General features: G+C 32.8%; 1 protein-coding gene and 1 non-coding gene across 3 annotated transcripts; one reads left to right on the top strand and one right to left on the bottom strand.

Annotated features, from left to right (window-relative positions):
* Window positions 1-6,608: 6,608 nt before the first annotated feature.
* Trnap-ugg (transfer RNA proline (anticodon UGG)) lies at window positions 6,609-6,680 on the bottom strand. The gene has a single exon. It is a non-coding gene; the product is annotated as a tRNA-Pro (tRNA).
* A 78-nt stretch (window positions 6,681-6,758) lies between these two features.
* LOC132713118 (inhibitor of growth protein 5-like) lies at window positions 6,759-19,664 on the top strand. Of its 2 annotated transcripts, none has more exons than XM_060695590.1 (7): window positions 6,759-6,815; window positions 8,752-8,823; window positions 9,534-9,700; window positions 12,606-12,723; window positions 15,918-16,008; window positions 17,083-17,248; window positions 18,163-19,651. In XM_060695590.1, exons 1-7 carry the CDS (start codon window positions 6,779-6,781, stop codon window positions 18,262-18,264), a joined length of 753 nt encoding a protein of 250 aa, XP_060551573.1. In that variant the 5' UTR covers window positions 6,759-6,778; the 3' UTR covers window positions 18,265-19,651. The 2 variants fall into 2 exon arrangements, with proteins under 2 accessions (XP_060551573.1, XP_060551574.1); XM_060695591.1 differs by lacking the exon at window positions 12,606-12,723 and adding an exon at window positions 11,778-11,886 and having other exon boundaries at window positions 6,760-6,815; window positions 18,163-19,664.
* Window positions 19,665-21,036: the final 1,372 nt, after the last annotated feature.

The following is a 21,036-nucleotide window of genomic DNA, read 5'->3' as shown; positions in this document are numbered from 1 at the left end:
ACGTTAACATGTCTAAATGCCGTCTCATTATGTCAGATAATCGTGTTATCCTGTCCAGAAGCGATGTTGTCAAAATCTAATATCATGTGACCAGAGCCCGCGGGGAGCGATAAAAGATAGAGCAAAAAAGATAACGGGACAGTTTAGCAAAATCAGACAGCGCTTTCACAAGACAGAACTGAATTTGAAGAAATTTACACAATTATTAGACATAATAAGACTGCTTCTGTGTTGTACAAGAAAACATCAAATTTCGACAATATAATACTTCTGTTTTACATTATAAGAAAGGGTTTAGACAAGTCATTGCCACATTTCGACAAGATACCGAATTTTTTTGACTTTATGAGACTGAGTTTTAACCAGTCAAAACTGCTTTTTGATAAAGTAGCATACAGTGTATCATAATAAGGCATGATTTAGCCCGATCAACACCCCATTTCGGCAAGATAATTCGAATATTTGATATTAAAAGACAATTCAGTAGTGAACTTTGGCAAATTAACACAGTTGTTTGACACAATAAGACAATGTTTAGGCATTTAAACACCGTATTTTGACAAAATAGCATGGCAGTTTGATAAAATAAAGCTTTGCTTTTACAAGTCAACACCGAATTTCGACAAGAGAACACTACTGTTTCAAATGATCAGACAGTCTTTTGAAAAAACAGCTCCACAATTTGACCTAATAGTTCGACTAGTTGACATAATATGACACATTCAGACATGCCAAAACGACAATTTTGACATGATAACGCTACTGTTTGAATTAATTAAACAATTTTAACACAAATCAACATCACAAATTTAAGGAGATTAGTCTTCTGTTAGGTAAAAGAAGGCAATGTTTAGACAAGTCGACAAATTACAATGGCATTACAACGCTTATATTTGACATAATAATACGTTTTCTGTGCAAAATAAAAAGAAATGCAATAATATGAAGCAGCTATGGCGTTCCATACTAACAACTGAAAATAAAGTATAGTTAGACATATTGAGCTCTTTTGTCAACTGGATCAATCTATCTTAAAAGATATGATTATCAGACCTTAGCAAATCATAACATCCTTTAACATAAGTTAGCTCTAGCAAGACAATTATATTTTGCTAAAAATTCAATCAATTTGCGAAGTTTGCCAATTTTAGTATTTTATGCAAGATGTGTTAAGTTGGCGGCCAAGCGGCATTCAAGTTGGCGGCCAGCGGCCCAGCGGATGGCGGCGTGAAGTTGGTGGCCGGGCGGCCCAGTGGCTGGCGGCCAAAAATTGTAATGTTGCAGAAATGTTATTTAAACAATAAAGCGGCATTTAATGAAGTTCTAAAGATAGATCTTATATTATTATTTGAAGGATATATAAAAAGAAAAAATCACTTTGAGAAAAAAATATTGTATTATTACAACAAATGTATTTTGTGAAAAATGGCTGTTAAAATTTTAATTGAAAAGTCTCCCGTTACAAGTTCAAATTGCTATAAAACTATAAAAACTGCTTTAATACTAATCAAACTTGGCACAAATGTTGACTGGACCATTGCCTTTGTAACAACATGCTCAGGCTTAAATTTTCCTGTTACCATGACAACGAGGGGACATCTCAAAATTGCAAAAAATCACTATTTTGCGTTGATTTTTTCCATCAAAATTGATTTCAAAGTGCTGCAACTTCTCAATGGATTGAGAAAGAGTCAAACGCTTTTCAGCGTTGGTTACACGTTACCTTATGATCGATCTTATGATCATTTTTAGCCTCTCACAAGTCCAAAATTTTCTTGGCGATGAGGGGGACTACCCCCCCCCCCCCTTCAAATACCCAAAACAGAAGGTGGCACATTCCCTTATGGCAACCCCCTGATGTATCTTTTGGTTGGGGTTGTGCCTTTTTCTAATCAATATTTCTCAAACGAAAACATGTGTTTTGGACCCAAACAGGACATTTTTTTTACTATTTGAGGCCTAAAAGAGGGGGGCGTCGAAAGTGCGTTGTTTCGCGTAAATATGTCTTAAGGCCTCAACAGACGGTAGGATTTTGAAGTACAACACCAATTAAAACTAAGATGTACAGACAAGTCTTAATGTGTGAAGATTTCGGAAACCTCAAGTCTAGATGTAAGGGCTGGACATGTTCTATTTTGAAAATCTTGTCGTACAGATTTCTACAGACCTCCCACAATGACAAGTAACAGATAACCAAATTATCTCCTGATAATGGATGTACTAAATGAAATTCCAGAACAATTAGGGCTAAAAGGTAAACATAGTAGTAAGATGGGGTAAAAATGATGTTGAAAAACACTTCAGGAGACCCAAAGTTGTGGTATGTTCGAATCCCAAATTGTTCCGAAAATGATTATGTCACGGTATTGAACTGTTCTCTAATTAGGGGAGGGGAGGTAGTTTGTAGGAGGCCGGATAGCTTAGTCAGTAGAGCCGCAGTACGGTATTCCGGGGGTCCCAGGTTTGAATCTTGGTCAGGCTTAACATTAAAAAAAAATATTTTTATTATTTTTTTTTTTATTATTGAGGTGTTTCAATAATTACTCATGGCGAAAAAAGTATTTAGTGAGTAAAGTATGTAAAGGATCAATGTAAAGGGATCCAAATTTTTAGGGAAAGCTCAGATGATTCCTACAGTGTAGAATTACCGTCTGAATGCAAGTGTTGTATTGCTTTGAAAATTGTACATATTATCTCTAATTAGTGCTGTACAACTAAATCCTACCGTCTGTTGAGGCCTTTAAATGGATAAATAACGTGCCAATAAGACCAGTCTATAGTCGAATGTTCTTAAACTTATTTTCTAATTCGCTTGCTCAAACGAAACTAAATTATTTATTCTCTTTAGAAGCTATTAAGTATAATAAACAACGAGACATAATTAGGATTGGCCAATTGCATTGCTTTTATTATATCGAGCAAAAACAAAGAACGGTAACATAGTTAATTAACTTTAATATTGAAAAAAATTATCTATAAATTGTTCTATGAATGCTTTTAACAATGTCACTGAAATAATTTACAAATCAACTCATTGCAAATCAAATAATCATTTATATACCTAAATTTTTTGACACTGAAAGAAGTTTACTAAATTCATCTTTAATGTAACCATCTTTAGCATTTTCGGACCGCCAACGGCCATGTCTCTTAAACAAACGGTCCGGAATTCCGAAGTCTCAAATATGACAGCTAAATTCTTACTGTTAAATTTGTCTGAACCGAAAATAATATTCTTATTAAGATATTGTATAAATATGTTCTGATCTTTCGAAAAAAAGAAGCATGTCCGCGATATACGGTTTTGACTGTTATCTCCCGTTAACATGGGCCAAAAGGTTGCTGAAGGCCAATAAGGTGCTATAAAAGGTAAAAGAAACTTTTTAAGGCAAATAAAATAGCAGTTAACTCGCGCCATGTAGAACTGGTGTCCCTCTCGGACTGAGGCCAATTCCTATGAAATTTTATCGCTATTACCTTCAATATAAGCAGCACAGGCAATTTGGCTTGCATCAGAATAGACAGTTAATGATTCAATACCAGTACTAAACAAACGTCTGGTTGGTTTACTAATTATTTTCTTTTTCCAGAATTTGATTTCTCGAATAGCTCCCTCAAACTGGCTAATATCTAAAACAGAGTTCCAGCCCTCATTTCTAGATTAAGAAAGATTTTTTTGTTCAAGGGCAATAATTCTAGACTAGCAAGTGTCAGAGTTACAGTCCTTGTTACATTTGATGTGTGCATATTTTTTTAATGTTTGGAGTGGACTGGATCAGATAAATAAAAATAATAATTTGACATGACGTGAATGTCTTTTAATTGGTGATAACTATCACAAAAAGTAGGTTCCCGTTCGTCAATCGGAACATCTCGGCTATTATCATTAATAACCTCGGACTTAATACGGATTGAAAGTAGTTCTACCACGTGGTTTAAGATGTAAACAAAAACATAGGGTGCAATCTTTGATAATGTATAATGAATGTATAAACTTAACATTCAAATGAAAATAATGTCTATTTCAGTAATATTAATTATGACTGAACATATGTCTGACAATCATAATCAATTTAAAAAGCTCACTGATGTACAATTATAACCAAATCCAAAGAAACGTGAACAGGTAGACATTTTATAGTTTCGTTTTCTACAACCATAATAATTGGCATATAAATAATGTACTGTTTACTGGTATTTAATTTTTTTTTCTATTTTATTTTGGCAACATCTTAGATCACAGTTACATAAAAGATATGCATCTATAGAAATAACGGTTCAATAAATCAAAATATCATTTCATTACAAGCAATGAATTAAATAAATGAAACTAAAATCCGTTAAGACATAGAATAAAATTCACAGTTTATAATATGACAACAGAGACTTAAAAACTAGGAGCACAAAAACATGATTATAATTAATAACATTTTAAAACAAAGGCTATCTTGTTAACATATACAAAAAAGATGTGAAGATATTTTATGAGGGGATAAAACGCACTGGCCAGCGTTTATACCGGTTAAGCATACATTCAATACAAATGCTCTATAGTAACAAGGATAGTCCATTCATTTCCAATGGGGCAATATCAATAGTATTCTGTAATATAATTATTTTAGGTCGTCGTTCAGTCGATATATTGGTGTAAATTTATTCTTCAACTCTTAACTTCCTAGCATTAAATTACTATTTGTTTACATCTATTTGTTTACACGTTTAGTTTCTTAGCGATTGTGTTTGTGTTCGGGGCTCTTAACCGAATGTTGACGGAAAAGACCGGGAAGATCCGATTGGCCCGTTCATCATACAATACATAAAGGGGAGCAAATTTCTTTTGAGTAAGATTTATATTCTACAAAGTAAGTCCCCGTTAGTTATAATTTACACTCATCTTACCAGCCTTTTCTGCTTTAATGACACTTTTACGGGGGATTTACACCCTAATTGAATATTAAAAAACGCGTAGCTTAGGACAGGAAACACACTGGCAGTAACAAAAGTTTTCAGAAGAACTTTTGGTATCTGAAGAACTCAAGGACATCTGAAAAATCGGGCATAAATGTGTTAGCCGGTGTTACGTTGTAAACTGACCCCAATAAAATAGTGATCCCCCCCGGTCAATATTTTATATAAAGTAATTACCCCCGGTCATAATATTATGACCGTGGAGTATAATATTATGATTCCCCTACACAAAGAAAAATGACCCTCATATAGAACAGTGACTCCCTAGCTGTAGAATAAAGACCCCCAATATAAATTATAAAAGCCCTTACTGGTCTCTTTCAAAAATATACTGTCAATATAATAAGCCTATGATGAGAAATATGGTAATGTCACTTGTCCGTGTGTGTGTCCGTGTGTCCGTGCAACAATTTGACCAAATCTTTTCACTACTATTGGAACTCTCGGGATAGTTATTATAATCGAAGCCTTGCCTCAGTCTGAAGGAGAATATAAATGGATGTGATCTATACATAAAAAGAAATAGCATTTTCTACAAATGACAACGGCTAGGGATATGTCATTCAACTGCAACCCTTGTTTGTTCTTAATTTTAACTTACGATTTTATGATCAAAAGGTAATAAAACTATCAAGCTGTCAAATTCATCACTTCGCCTAATTTTTGGAGTATATACATAACATACGAGTATCATATTGGTCAAAAAATATAAAGGATTTTGACATCACTTCCTTAGCTGACATTAAACATAGTGCTTTTCAATGCCTCAATCGCCAGAAAATGAAATATTGGACCGTTGCATTTTTTTAAATGAGACCATGAGCCGTTTAAATTTCGGACTAGATCAACTTTTCCAGTTTCAGAATGCTTACATTACACTGCACACATGGTATACATATGAAGCTAATATGCTATCTTATTAATGAGGAGACTTCGAAATATCAACAACAACATCAACCGAAGTCGGTTTAGCTGCATATTTAAAAGATGCGTTATGTTACCGCAATTCGAAGAAAAGTGTATTAAGGTATTAAATGTCAGACCGAATGAAAATTGTCCCTGTTTATGAATACTTACTATACCATTTTACGTCCGTCATAATGACATGACCGACGTTAAAATAATCAAAAAATTGAGAAAATATATTGCACATATATGAAAAAAGTTCTTAAAAAATAGCCATGATCTGTTCCAACAAAATACGTCATTCGAGCTGTTTTTTATTCATATAAAACAGAATAAATGTAAACTAAAATGGATGTAAGTGCAGTGGTTATAGCAGTATTTCAATTTCGAGCCTGCTTTTGAGTATATTATCAATATGAGTTAATTTCCAAATCATTTTAGATATTATATATTCACTTCCTCTTTTTTTAACAATGTTGATTCATGTTTTAAAAGTTCCATAAATGTTTATTTTTTGCTTTCTTAACTGACAACTATGTTTGCACATAATTTTGTAGTTGGTTTGTATCTACACATAATGTATTTCTTTCACCGCTATGGATCCGTAATTACGCGCACTTAGCATATATATACCCTTGCAGCTCGTAAAAAATAAGGCGATAAATGTATGCTTTATATTAACGTTATATTCGACGAGTTTTCGTTCTCCAACGCGCGACAACAAAAAAAATGATGGGCTCGTCCGGGATTTGAACCCGGGACCTCTCGCACCCAAAGCGAGAATCATACCCCTAGACCAACGAGCCACATATACAAGTTTCTGAAAAAGTAACACTTTATAGGCATATGTACTCTTTTGACGTCATTTGTACATTTTATCACGTGATATAATTAGGTCAACAAGATGGCGACTGCAATGTATTTGGAACATTACTTGGACAGTAAGTATTATATTTGCTTCTTTCTTTTTAAATCGCCACAAATTATCTACACTTTTAAGTGTGAAAAGTCATTTTTGACCTTATCATTGATTTGATGGTATTAGTGCATTAACAAATTCAGTATAACTTTCTCTAATCTGTTTTGGCGCAAACTGCCTACGCAAACAACAACAACAAAATAAATATTTTCATTAAAAAAGATAATATTCTTCTGTGATAAAAATCTTCTTTTACATCTATGAAGCAGAAAGTAAAACAATAAATAAAATGATTCGAATATGTTTAGAAATCGCCCGAATGCTTGAAAATTTAATGGCCCTTCTTTCGACAAATTATTCGTACTCTGTGTGTTTCGTACTTGACCGTATCAGGTCTATCATATTATTCCTCACACCTTACCTGGAATCAATCAGGTGTTCGAACTTTACACCTCCTGGACGTTTCGGCCTCACAACCCTGGTCTTTTTGGCACCCTTTTTAAATTTGATAAATATATCGGATATATATATACCATAATTAACATGATTAACTGATAAAAGGTTATAAAAGTATGAAGTAGGCAAAGCCTCAAAGCGAGCTCGATGTACTTTAAAATTTAACGTGTAATAGTATGAAATAATCGCTCATTTCTATTTCAAATGCCGTGACGAGTGCGTGTGACGTCACACGTACTGTGTTAAATATGGCTCCGCCCCTGTCGTTAAATGAATAACGAGTTTTGAAAACATTGATAAAACTTTGTTTGTTTATTTTATTTCACTCTATATGTTTGCAAGCGAAATAAAGATTATTAAAAGTGAAATAAATTTAAAACTTAAAAGGTTTGCGACATTAAGATAGCGCTTGATTTGATTGTTTTGTATGTGCTGTTTGGCGCTACATTGTGACGTCACGTAAACAATACTTTAAACGCCTGTACAGCGTGAACGACTGAATAAAAGATATTGGTGTTCGGATTCATATTCTTAGTTAGACCATTTTCTTTCATTATAGATAGTTTTCACAACAAAATTCGACAAAAAATTGTTTTTATTTATCAGATTTTTCAAACAAAATGGCGTCTTCAATTTTCATTTTCCGTTTTAAAACTGTCATTCGATATTTTATACACAGCTTCCGTTATTCTGGTTCCCTGTCCAATTATGGTTCCCATAGACGTGCGCGGGTGACCAGTCTACACATCCGTTTCCAGTCAGAATTCCTCAGTTTTTATCGTTATCTTTAAATTCAAAAAGTTGCGATGTGTCCAATTCGGTACTTCGGACGAAAGTTTTCAAAACCATCACTTAGCAGGTACTCGCGTTACTGTAAAGCTCGTTTTGCGAGCAGGCCCTTCGGGCCAGCTCGTCGAGCTCACTATTATATATAATATAACACATACTTGCAAATAATTACATTCATGATATTAAGAAGATTTTTTGGTCATAAATATAGTGGAATTTCCCTGGTAAATTGATCGTTAATATGATATTTTATATGAGTTCTGAAAGAATTATCAGCTGTAAGTCTACATGTATATATTTATCACAGGAACTTGAAATTCTATCAATATTAATGATAATATCCAAAATATACAGTATGAGTAGGGGGTATATTTTGGATATTATCATTAATATTGATAGAATTTCAAGTTCCTGTGATATTTATTCTTTGTTATCAAAATATTAAATACTATAAAAAGACATTGATTAATTGAAATATGTTTTTATATAACAGATAAGAATAATTAGAAGTGTGAAAAAATTGAATATAGCATTATGAATATAAACACTGGTTAATTAATAGTTAATTTCTGGCCTCTCAGAAACATGATCAGGATTTTTGTGAATGCTGATACAGACTCAGTGCAATGCACAACATGCCACTATGGAAGTACTACACTATGGGCAATGCCAATATTCAATTTGAGAGTTTGTCAACATATTTCTATTTTCAGGCCTGGAATCTTTGCCAGGTGAACTCCAAAGAAACTTTAGTCTAATGAGAGATTTAGATCAAAAGGCACAAGGTAGGTGCATCAAGTGTGTTATTTTGTGTGCTCATGATGATGCAGTCATAATTATTTTATAGGATAACATGATTTTCACAAGAAAAATCGTCAAAATCAAACTTTTCTTAAATTTGTTTAAGACTGCAAATATGTTGTAGAATGTAGAATAAATGCAATGGAATAACAGTTGTATTTAATTAATTTAATACAATATATAAATTATAATAATATCTTATTCTTTCTAAAACTTGTAGCTATATCTTTAATTTATGCCCTTTAGCACTCTGTCCAGTGTTTTTGGGGGTGTTCTGACATAATGCATGCTACACAAAGTTTTCAATAAATTATTCATCAGCAGCAGCAGCAGCTAGAAAGCAATTCCAGCAGGCCTTTTGTGTAATTCAACATAGAAATTATAAGAACTGTGTATCTAATAGAATTTCAACAGGCCAAATCATGATTTCAGTCAGTCATTTTGGCCTGTGGCCTGCTGTTATTGAGAACCCTGCTACAACCAAATACTCAAGTCTGAGGTCGGGATCCAGTTAGTTAAAGATTGCAGAACAACTTTTACAGTTTGATAGAAAATACAAACAGTAGCAATATCATGCAGATTTTCCTCCAGCACAAATGTATATTAAAATTTACAAATTTTCAATATCTGTTAAATTATAATAATCAAATTCTTTGGGATTTTCAAAGTTTAATGGGTTTATCTTATTTTACAGATTTAATGAAAGAAATAGACGATAAAGCTGAAGGTTATTTGTCAACAGTAAGAAATATGTCTCCAGATAAAAGGTCGGACTTTCTCAGTGCAATACAGAAACTTTTTAGCAAAAGCCGGGAGTTTGGCGATGATAAAGTTCAGTTAGCTATGCAGACATACGAAATGGTAAATGCTTACACACATTATAAAGACCAGTCTCGGTAACCTTTGCGTACTCGTTACGTAACCACTTGATTCACATGTGATGAATTTAGTCCAGCGAAATCAGTACCCACTGGTTACAACTATGTATAAAGACAGAATCATTAAGATTTCAGTCCTGAAGAATTGGAGCATTAGTTTTATAATTATGAAGCCTGTAATTTATATTTTCACGATACTATTTATGAATTTACATTTGTTTTTATAAAGAAAAAAAGTAAAAAAAAAAAAATTGCATTATGGTACTTCATATGAAAAATTTCCTGAAACAAATACTTGGGTTTGCTTTTTAGCTCGACTTTTCTATGAAAAGGGGAGCTATCCTACTCGCCCCGGCGTCGGCGTCGGCGTTGGCATCACACCTTGGTTAAGTTTTTCGTTACCACCCCACTTTATTTCAGAAGTATTACAAGTATGGCTTTGAAACTTACCATACTTGTTCACCATCATAAACCTCCATCTACAGACAAGAGTACATAACTCTGTCAAGGTTTTTGACAGAATTATGGCCCTTTTTAGCTCGACTTTTCTATGAAAAGGGGAGCTATCCTACTCGCCCCGGCGTCGGCGTTAGCGTTAGCGTTGGCGTCACACCTTGGTTAAGTTTTTTCGTACCACCCCACTTTATTTCAGAAGTATTACAAGTATGGCTTTGAAACTTACCATACTTGTTCACCATCATAACCTCCATCTACAGACAAGAGTACATAACTCTGTCAAGGTTTTTTGACAGAATTATGGCCCTTTTTTTGACTTAGAAAGTGTATTGAGCTTGGTTAAGTTTTTTGTACCACCTCACTTTATTTCAAAACCATTGGAGGTATTGCTTTGAAACTGACCATACTTGTTTACCATCACGACCTTCATCAACAGACAAGAGGACATAACTCTGTCAAGGTTTTTGACAGAATTATGCCCCTTTTTGACTTAGAAAATACATTGAATATGGGTAAAATCCACTTATTGCCTTAACCCTTTGAGATATTGCTTTGAAACTTTTAATGCTATTTCACATCATTACCCCCATCTGTACGCAAGAGAAGGTAACTCTGTCAAGGATTTGTTTTAAAAATTAAGGCCTTTTATCGACTTAGAATCTTGGTTAAGTTTTTAGTACCAGTCCACTTTTTGACTGAACTGTTTGAGATATTAATTTGAAAGTTGGAATACTTGTTTACCATCATGGTCCCAAAACATGGGCAGGAGAAGGTAATTCTGTTAAGGATTTTATTTGAATTATGGCCCTTTTTGACTTAGAAACTCAGTTAAGATTTTCATTCTTGTCCACTTGTTGACTTAACCATTTGAGATATTACTTTGGAAGTTGGAGTTCTTATGTGCCATCATGAGACCTATCTGTAAGCAAGAGAAGATAACTCTGTGAAAATGTTTCTTGATTTGTACTTAGAAATTCCTAGTTAAAGTCTTGTGTGCCCTTAACTGTCAAAGTTTTGTTTTATAGGCAAGCACTAAAAAAGTCGAGCGCGCTGTCCTTCTGACAGCTCTTGTTTGACTTAGAAAGTGTATTGAGCTTGGTTAAGTTTTTTGTACCACCTCACTTTATTTCAAAACCATTGGAGGTATTGCTTTGAAACTGACCATACTTGTTTACCATCACGACCTTCATCAACAGACAAGAGGACATAACTCTGTCAAGGTTTTTGACAGAATTATGCCCCTTTTTGACTTAGAAAATACATTGAATATGGGTAAAATCCACTTATTGCCTTAACCCTTTGAGATATTGCTTTGAAACTTTTAATGCTATTTCACATGATTACCCCCATCTGTACGCAAGAGAAGGTAACTCTGTCAAGGATTTGCTCATGGCCATTGTTCACTTTAAAAATACAGAGATTCTTGTATTGCCTTTTACTGCAAAAACTTTTTTTATTGGCAAGCAATAAAAAAGTCGAGCGCGCTGTCTTACGGACAGCTCTTGTTGTTAAGGCTTTAAGTTGATTGGTATGATGTGGACTTCCCAACTTTTATCACTAAAATTAGTTTGCAAATTGAATTGGGAGAATTTTTTAAAAAATAGGTGGACAGATATATACAGAAATATGATCGAGATATCGCCAGGATGGAGGCGGATTTAAAGGACTATACATCCAGCTGTTCTGATGATGATAAAGAAAATAGTGGGAAAAGTTTGTATTTTAATGACTTGTTAATAATGCAATAATATTGGGGTTTGCAAGGAGAATATGTGGGTCAGTTTAGTTGAATATCCTGCTTAAAAAAATTGAAAAACTTGAATTTAAGGTTAAAATTTTTTAATTTAATTTGATTTGTGACCTATATGAAGTACTTTTTGTTGAAAACAATAATGTTAATGTGATTTTTGATACATTTTCGATTGAAATAAATACATGTGTAATAATTTGGTTTGAGATAAGTACATGTGTAAAGAGTTTTGTTTGAAATTGTCAGATGTCATTTTACAAAACAATAGATTTAATATACATTATAATAACCCACTGGACAATTCAACTAAACAGACTCACATCTTCGTTTATTGCAACTAATATTTATTTTAGGTTATCAAAATGTATCTTGATTTAAAGAGAAGGAATATTTATAAAGACTTTTCCGGTTATAAAAAGATATTATTCTTAAAACAAGATTCGAAATTGGGTCTTGAATATGTTTGATGGAAGACTTATATCGAGTCAGTTAGTTAGAAGAACTTTTGAATTTACCAAAAATGTATTAAAATTCCGTACTGGATATTTGTTCCTTTGTTGTTTGCAGTTTTTGCAGGCTCTAAAGTCAAGATACACTTTTGATTGACCTAAAACATTTTGTTAAGTCACTTGATAAAAAAACAGTTGTTTGATTCACTATTAACCGATATTAATTTCTCAAGGTGGATAAGCATATACGAAAGCTCGATGCCGACCTGGCAAGATTTGAGGCAGATTTACGGGACAAAACGTTGAACAAACCCGGTGTGGAGGAGAAAGCAGAAACCGGAAAAAAATCAAGTGTGTATACCGATCATGTCGTATAAATATCATACAGTGCCATCTGGCGTCTTTCATATCATTTACGCATTTTATCATTATTTTTGTGTGTGCGTGTCTTTTGTGTTATGTCAAAATTGCTTGCTTTGTAAAGTTTGGTTTTGTTGTATTTTTGTTGTTGAATATACATGTATGATGTAGCTTTGGGGTTTTGTTTTAAACTAAAAGGGAGTAGCAAATATATTGCTTAACCATAACGCTGTTGAATTTGTATGAATGGACTTGCCCTTGATTTGGATTACGGAACAGTCCATTATGCACCAGTCATCTGTAACCTTATATTGTATAAGTTGCTCCCTTAACAAACAAGCATTGGTAAAACATACAGTACTGTTAAAGAGTCTTTAAGAGTCTCGACTTTTTCTAAAACATTTGCTCATCTTAAGCATGCAGCTCTAACACCAAAGAAGAAAATGAAGAATTACATCAGACACCAACATCGACTGCTTGTTTTTAATTGGAGTAGTCACAAAAAAATATTGATTTGACTAAACGCAATCAAAATTATAGCAAATGTTACAACACATTGTGTTCATCTGTTGGTGTCAGTGCAAAAATCAAGTCACTTGGAATATGTATAAATATTTTCAGTCAAAAGAATGTATTAAATTACATACTATTTACCAAACCTGGAAAGTTACCGGCTGTTTGTGGAATTTTCTTGTTTAAATATAATGTATATTTACATGTATATATGCCTCATTTTGATACTTGTGTTAAAGTGTTTGAAATGAATTCTGCATGATCTAGTTGTAATTTTTTGCGCTAATTTTTTACTTCACTCATTGCACCATCTATTTTGTTTTTAGTCTGATCACTTTTATATGCACAGAGTTTAAATCAAAGCTTTTTTCTAAGGAGCTACATGGCAGTGTGATTATGGTCTTTGACTTCATATCAATTGCCCCTGACGGCCCTGGGTTTGTATCCAGACAGGGACTTTGGATTCCTTCATGTGAGGAAGCTATCCAGCTAGCTTATGAAAATTCAGTGTTTCTACTCTGGTACACATTTGTGTCTGAAATAATGCATGAAAGGGCACCTGATGTCTTCCTTCACCAGTTAAGCTGGAAAAAGTGGCCATATGATTTATTATTATTATACTGTGTTGGTGCAACGTAAAACCCATTAAAAATGGTTCTATCCAGATTGTTTGAATTTTGAGAAAGAATTATTTCAAAATACTTGTATGAAAGAAAACATTTGTATATTTCCATAAAACTAAATGGCATGTGCATATAGTCATTGCTAAATGGTAAAATCGTGATTTAAAATCACAGCATTATACATGTATTTTGTTGTGGATCATTTAAATCTGTTTAAGTACATGTACATTCCATATTCATGTGTATAAAATAACAAAGTCTACAGTTTTATGTTACTGCTCTTTTGGGAATTGACAATAAGATGAGTCTTATGAACAGAAGTTTTATGTTTAATATTTTTTACATGAGTTTTATGAACACAATTATTTAGTTACAGCTTTTAACATATACCTTTAAAAAACACTTTAAAAAGGAGGTCTAAAAAACTTATTTAGTTAAGTGAAAAACCAAATAATTGAAATGCAGATAACTGAAAGGTGATTCATTAATTGATTTAAAGAAATATCTGGATATACATTGTACAGCTAAAGAGATACTCAGGCAAATTAATGACAAAAATACTAAAATGATCTTATGTATTCAAATCACACTACTGACTAGTATGACATTTTTAGCTCGACAGGGTGAGCTTTTGTGATCGCTTTTCGTCCGTCGTCCGTCCGTAAACTTTTACTTTAAATGACATCTCCTCATAAACCACTAAGCCAATTTCATCCAAACTTCACAGGAATGTTCCTTTCGTGGTCACCTTTAAAAATTGTTCAAAGAATTTAATTCCACGCAGAACACTGGTTGCCATGGCAACCGAAAGAAAAAACTTTAAATATCCTCTTTAAAAAAACCCTAAGAGCTAGAGCATAAATATTTGGCATGAAACATCTTCTAGTGAGTGTTTACCAAGTTTGTTCAAATAAAAGCCCCTGGGTCAAAATTGCCCCGCCCCAGGGGGTCATTGATTTTCCCTTTATGCATATAGTAAAATCTTAAAAAATCTTCCTTTAAAGAACTCAAAGAGCTAGAGCTAAGATATTTAGCATGAAACATCTTCAAATGGGTTTCTACCAAATTTGTTCAAATAAAAGCCCTGGGGTCAAAATTGGCCCCGCCCCGGGGGTCATTGATTTTCCTTATATGTGTATTGCAAAAACTTAAAAATCTTCTTTGAAAAAACCCAAATAGCTAGAGTTTAGATATAAAGCATGAAACATCTTCTAGTAAGTGTCTACCAAGTTTGTTCAAATAAAAGCCCTGGGATCAGAACTGGCCCGCCCCAGGGTTGTCATTGTTTTTAACTATATGTGTATAGTAAAACTTAAAAGATCTTCTTTTAAAAAACCCAATGAGCTAGAGCTTAGATGTTTAGCATGAAACATCTTCTTATGGGTGTCTACCAAGTTTGTCCAAAAATTGGCCCTGCCGGGGAAGGGAGGGGCCTATATACAGGTGAGCGACCTCAGGGCCATCATGGCCCTCTTCTTTAAAGTCCTAGCATGGATTTCTGTATGAATTTTATATATTTTAGATTTGAAGCGTAAATTAATTCATAAATATGTTGAACAAAATTTAGACAGCAACAGAATCAACAAGTTTTTTCAAAACAAGTCATGTGACTTAGAATTAACAATATCAGATCTTGTGGATATGGTATGAATTGAAACAAGTCTAAGTCATTCACTTGATATGTTCTGTATTGTATCCAGAGTTCACTGTGACAACTATTGTGGAGTGGAATCTTAATGCTCTAACCTGACCCACGTGGGTCAAGTTAGGAAACTACCATTTTATTCTTTACTAAGAAGAAAAGTTTTGTTCCTGTGACTGCCTATTGTATTCATTTAGAGGACATTTACAAAATAATTCACAAAAAGTCAAAACGAAGAAATGAAAATTTTGCCTGTGTCTCCCTTTAAGATTATAAGTTGTAAAAATGTGATCAGAACCATGTGTTTTGTTTAAAGATTAATTTACTTGGCTGTATGTTCAGTCCTAGTGTTTAAAGCAGCAAATTTTTGAAGATGGAAGAGTAATTGTCCTTTTTTCTATATTTAGATATTAAAGACAAAGACAAAAAGAAGAGAAAATCTATGAAAGATGAGTTTGAGGATGAAATACCAAAGAAGAAAAAGAAAAAAGGACAAGGGTAAATATCGTGTCTGTTGTCAGCTGTGTGTTGTCACCTTAGTGCAGTAACAGGTTAACTCCTTATATGATCTAATAGGAGTAAACCTGTTACTGCACTAAGAACATAATGTATGAAGTCTGTAATACATAATAGTATTTCTGATATTATAATAAAAGACAATTTGCTTTGTATGTATATTAATTGTAGTGCTAAAATGACAACTTTACTAGTAAGACTGTAAAAAATGCATATTACCTTTTGCTCATTTCTATGGATGACTGTATAGAATACATTTAAAAGAATAGGGAAACGATTGGTCTTAGGTAATCATGTTAACATAATTTATAAGGTGCAGAATGGTGGAGATTTTAAAGAATCAGACAAGTGTTCTAATGTTTCTCGGCCACTTGGTTTGCAAACTATTTAAGTTGGCAAGGCATTCTTTGAGCTAGGGTTTTTTAGACCCCACACTCTTTGCTTAGTACTGGTTGGTCACAGACGCAGATTTGAAAGTGTGACTAGAAGCAGATAGCTTCCTACATAATCAAACTAAATTTGATTATGTATAACCTGACATAATTTATTCAAATCTTACTTTTAAAAAACTATATTTGAAAAAAGACATTTCTCTTAAAATGATTTTTGGTTGAAGTTAATAAGAAAATAGGTCACTAGTATTGAAAGTTGATCATTGAAGAAAGTGTATATGAATACATGTTACTTGTAACTTAACAATGTATTGTATAGAAAGCAATTGGTCTCAATTAGGATTATGATGTTTAAGTAATGAAGTTATTAACACATAAGCAGATCACCAAGTTTGTCTGCTCTTAAGTGTATTTTAACAGAGGTATGCCCATTTCTTGATTTGTAATTCTGAAATGTCCCAAAATCTATATTTTATACTTTTCTGATATACCCCACTAATCTTAAAACATGTATGTAGCATCTTAATGCAATACCACATACCAAGTTGGATAACTCAAGAGTTGCATTTTATTTTGTAAGAGTTTTAGTTTTTCCTCCTTTTCACCAAACAAGTTTGTCCAAAACTATACATTTTTTACACTAATTATTTTGTTATCTTTTCAGGCAACCGAATGACACAGCGCCACCACCAATGATATCTCCGTTGTTGTCATTGACGATGAACAATCCATCAGATGTATTAGATATGCCCGTAGATCCTAATGAACCCACATACTGTTTATGTCATCAAGTATCGTATGGTGAAATGATTGGCTGTGATAATCTGGATGTAAGTATATACTCACATTAGTGGTGCCGTTCTTTTTTCACTGTTTTAGTAACGGCTTGTGTCTTACTCTGCAAATTTGGTAACGTTTTTGTCTTGACGTTTAGTAAATTGGAAAATAAAGAAATCAAAAGCAACTGTATTATGAAACCCAACAATACTTTGGGAAAGCTAGCAATATTCAGTGATAAGGAATCAGTCCTTTCAGTGGACTAAGGGATGAAAAATAAAACACTAGCGTAAATGTTAGGGTGTATGCATTTCAAGTGTCTACCAGCCATGGTGGTACCCTATTGTACAAACACTAATGGAGAGTGTAAAGCCTTATTATGATTATGCAAAATTATGGTTTCATTTTATGCATATTTACTGTGTATTTTTTTGTAACATTCAAGCATTATCACTTGCCCCTCACCACTTTGGGTTGGAATCTCACCAGGAGTTGGAATTCTGTTATGTGAGGAAGCTATCCAGCTACCTTATGTAATGTTAGTGGTTCTACTCAGGTGTCTGTTCATGCCTGAAATAATGGACGGAGGGATACCTGAGATCTTCCTCCGCCAGTAAAGCTTGAACGTCACCATATAACCTTTACAGTGTTGGTGTAACGTAATACCCAACCAAAAATAAATAAATGCTCATGAACTTGATATCCTAGTGTGAGAATTATAAGATTTTGTGAAATATTATTAATGAACTTGCTTTCTGGGTGAAATTGGTTAAAATTGGACTTTTGCTCACTTTTCCTCTTCAGGACAAAAGAAAATTTTTCACAATCATTTTCATCCAATTGACATGAACTGATTTGTTTTTATCAATCAAAATCATATACTTGTATGATATAAAAAAGAAGCACATTCGCCACATGTTGAAAATTTGTTTAATCTTTATAATGCTATAATATTGGTTTATTTCAGTGTCCAATTGAATGGTTCCATTTTGGTTGCGTAGGATTAACAGCAAAGCCTAAAGGAAAATGGTACTGTCCACGATGTACAGAGGAAAGAAAGAAAAAATGATAATCTTATTTATTGTGATTTTAAACTTTTATGATGTGTTTAGTGAATAGGGCTGTCCAAGGAGATAAAATTACAAGTATTTTCATGCACAGTCCTGGAAATTAGATTTAAAAAGATAAAAAAGGCATGATAAGGGTACCAGTCTAAAACAAGGGCGTTTGATTGGTTTATTTACAGAATGGATTTGAAATGGACCAATCGTAGGGTTTCTGTACCAGAAATGTTTCCTATTTTCTGTAGGTTCAATATTCAGCTTTCACATAAAGCTTTAATAAGTTATATTATTTGCAGCAATAGTTGAGTTTTATAACTGAAATCATTAACAAAGGATTATTGTTTTATTGAAAAACTGAATTTGAAATAGTGCATTATATTGTTACAAAAAGTATTATGTTTGCCCAAATTTTTTTTTCTTCAATGTTTTTTTTTTTTTTATTACAATATGCTTACCAAACATGGACTAATTTTTAATCATAACTTATACACAAATTGAGTATGATTATGTACTAGTGTTTATATTTATTGCATGGCAATACAGTTTTAGAGGTTGTAAGTAATCATTTTTGCAAGCGCTTATTTGTGTCTTGACATTGGATAAGTTGATATATATTTAGAAGATTTTATTGCATGATGATATAAGTTATGGAAGGAGGGTAGTGGAATAGGAGAAATTTAGAAAAGTAAAGTTTTAAGTGAAAAATTATATATTTTGCATAGGGCAGAGTTTTGCATGTATAATTGCTTAAATTTTCACAATAAGGACCTGTGTAAATCATCTTTGATGTTTAAAGTTTAAACTTTTGACCAATTTGGCTAGTTGGTCAGATGGCAACTTATAAAGTACAAAATTAATTCACTACTGGCATGCGAGCAGTTCCCGTACAAAAATCATAGTTACTTAAACATTATTTTTTATTACGCTCACTCACCAAAATTTGAATTTTACACATCAATATTCGGCTCGTCACACAAATCATGGAAATTCCATCATGTTCTAAACATAGAATAACCCTTACTTATGAGGCCTCATATAGGGTACCGAAATTATCCATTATTTTGTATGAAGAGAAGTAGTTCCCGTACATAAAATCTAACCCATTATAATTATACAATTTTATTATATCGGACCTATTTTTCATAAAATAAGATAAATAGATGTTATTCAGGAAATAGAGCGTAGACTAAACGCGGGTATCTATTACCCGGTACCGTTACCCCAACGCATGATATTTTACGCATCAAAGCCATAAAATTATTTTATATAGTAATATTGGTCAAAATTCTGATATTTAAACAAGTTTTCATCACATTGCCTACTTATCTGTAAACAGGTGGTATTAGTGGAAAACCCTTTAACAAGCCTCAAGTGTAAGTATTTTTGCGCATGCGCGCAAGGACAGAATCCTCCAACCCCCCCCCCCCCCCCACCAATCCTCAGAAATCCATAATTCTAAGTAAGTAATGATAACCTTCTAATTAAAAGAACAGGGGTATATAAAACAAATTTTTTTAAAAAAAGGAATCTTTATCTTAGGTCATGGGTACACACTGTCATATCATGCTTATAACAGGGTTCAGCTGTTTGAACACTACAAAGAAATCATTATATTTTTTTTCAAGGGATTGATTTTTAACTTATGGTAAATTATCATGAGGGAATAAATGCATTAAGAAATACTTGGATTTGATAATAAAGTATCTATGAGTAACAGAAAAAAAATCAACACAGACATGAAAAGTCTTGAGATTTAATCTCATAGAACAATGTATATAGGCAAAAATATTTCTCTGTTTACAATGATAAAAAGTTGAAAAAGTTACAGATTTTTTTTAAAGGCGCTATGATGAAACTTATTTTTATTTCTGTATTTCAATGAAGCCACAGTCAATATTGACACTGGTGTTTTTGATAGTCAAAGACGATTTGGAATTTTATTAATTCCTTTGAAATTTCTTTAGAAATAGGTAAATATTATTTCATTTTAGAGGGTTTTTTATTATTAATCACAAGTGCTTAAACTATTTGAAAGCAAATGAGTGTGTAAATTTATATTGTAAAGTCAGCTTTTGCATTTCCATTCATGTTCAAGGTGATTTTATTTCATTTTTCTTTCATCAACAACAATTTATAAGTTGCTTTAAAAAGAATATAGGGGTTTTCTTGTAATTGTACTGTTAATTGTGTTACTGGTGATATGTAAAATTTTGATTTGGGAAAAATAATTGGTATTTTGATATAAAAAAAAATCTGAGGTTTAACCAAATTCCAAATTTGAATTGGGAATACATGTAGTTACTTGAAATTATGGGATAATTAAAGTGAGGTGGCTGTTTGTTGAATACTATTGGAAATTTAATTGAGAAATTTTTTCATGGCTTAAGATATTGTGGCCATGTGATAACTTTGCTAACAATATTCTGAGAATGACCTCATTGTAACGATATTCAATAAGTGATTTCATTAGATGCATAATATAATAAATAGAGGATATTGAATATGTGTAGTTGAATACTAAATTTATTGAACGAGTTGAATAAAATCATATTATGCGAGCCTCTGGCAAGCATAATATTGTTTTATTCAACGAGTTTAATAAATTTAGTATTGAATCTACACAAATATAATATTCTATTTATCACATACATAAAATAAGAACAGTAAACTGTTAAAATGAGTATTTTTTTCAATGACGCGCCTAAAGTGTAACGCCAACATTAGCGCGCTTTAACGCTTTGTTTATATATAGCACAAATGACATCATGTCAAAGTGT

Source organism: Ruditapes philippinarum, unplaced genomic scaffold (assembly GCF_026571515.1).
Source record: "Ruditapes philippinarum isolate M1 unplaced genomic scaffold, ASM2657151v2 ctg4988_1_1_1_1, whole genome shotgun sequence".
Taxonomy (NCBI): Eukaryota; Metazoa; Mollusca; class Bivalvia; order Venerida; family Veneridae; genus Ruditapes; species Ruditapes philippinarum.
Note: the sequence above shows the minus strand (reverse complement) of the source record. Positions and strands in the feature narration are given on the sequence as shown.

What these genes read in the sequence shown, in the direction of transcription:
- LOC132713118 (XM_060695590.1), top strand. Translation starts at nt 6,779, where the DNA reads ATGGCGACTGCAATGTATTTGGAACATTACTTGGACA. An exon ending in CTATGCAGACATACGAAATG is followed by an intron (nt 9,701 to 12,605) that starts GTAAATGCTTAC and finishes TAATTTCTCAAG; the next exon opens with GTGGATAAGCATATACGAAA. An exon ending in AAAAAGAAAAAAGGACAAGG is followed by an intron (nt 16,009 to 17,082) that starts GTAAATATCGTG and finishes TTATCTTTTCAG; the next exon opens with GCAACCGAATGACACAGCGC.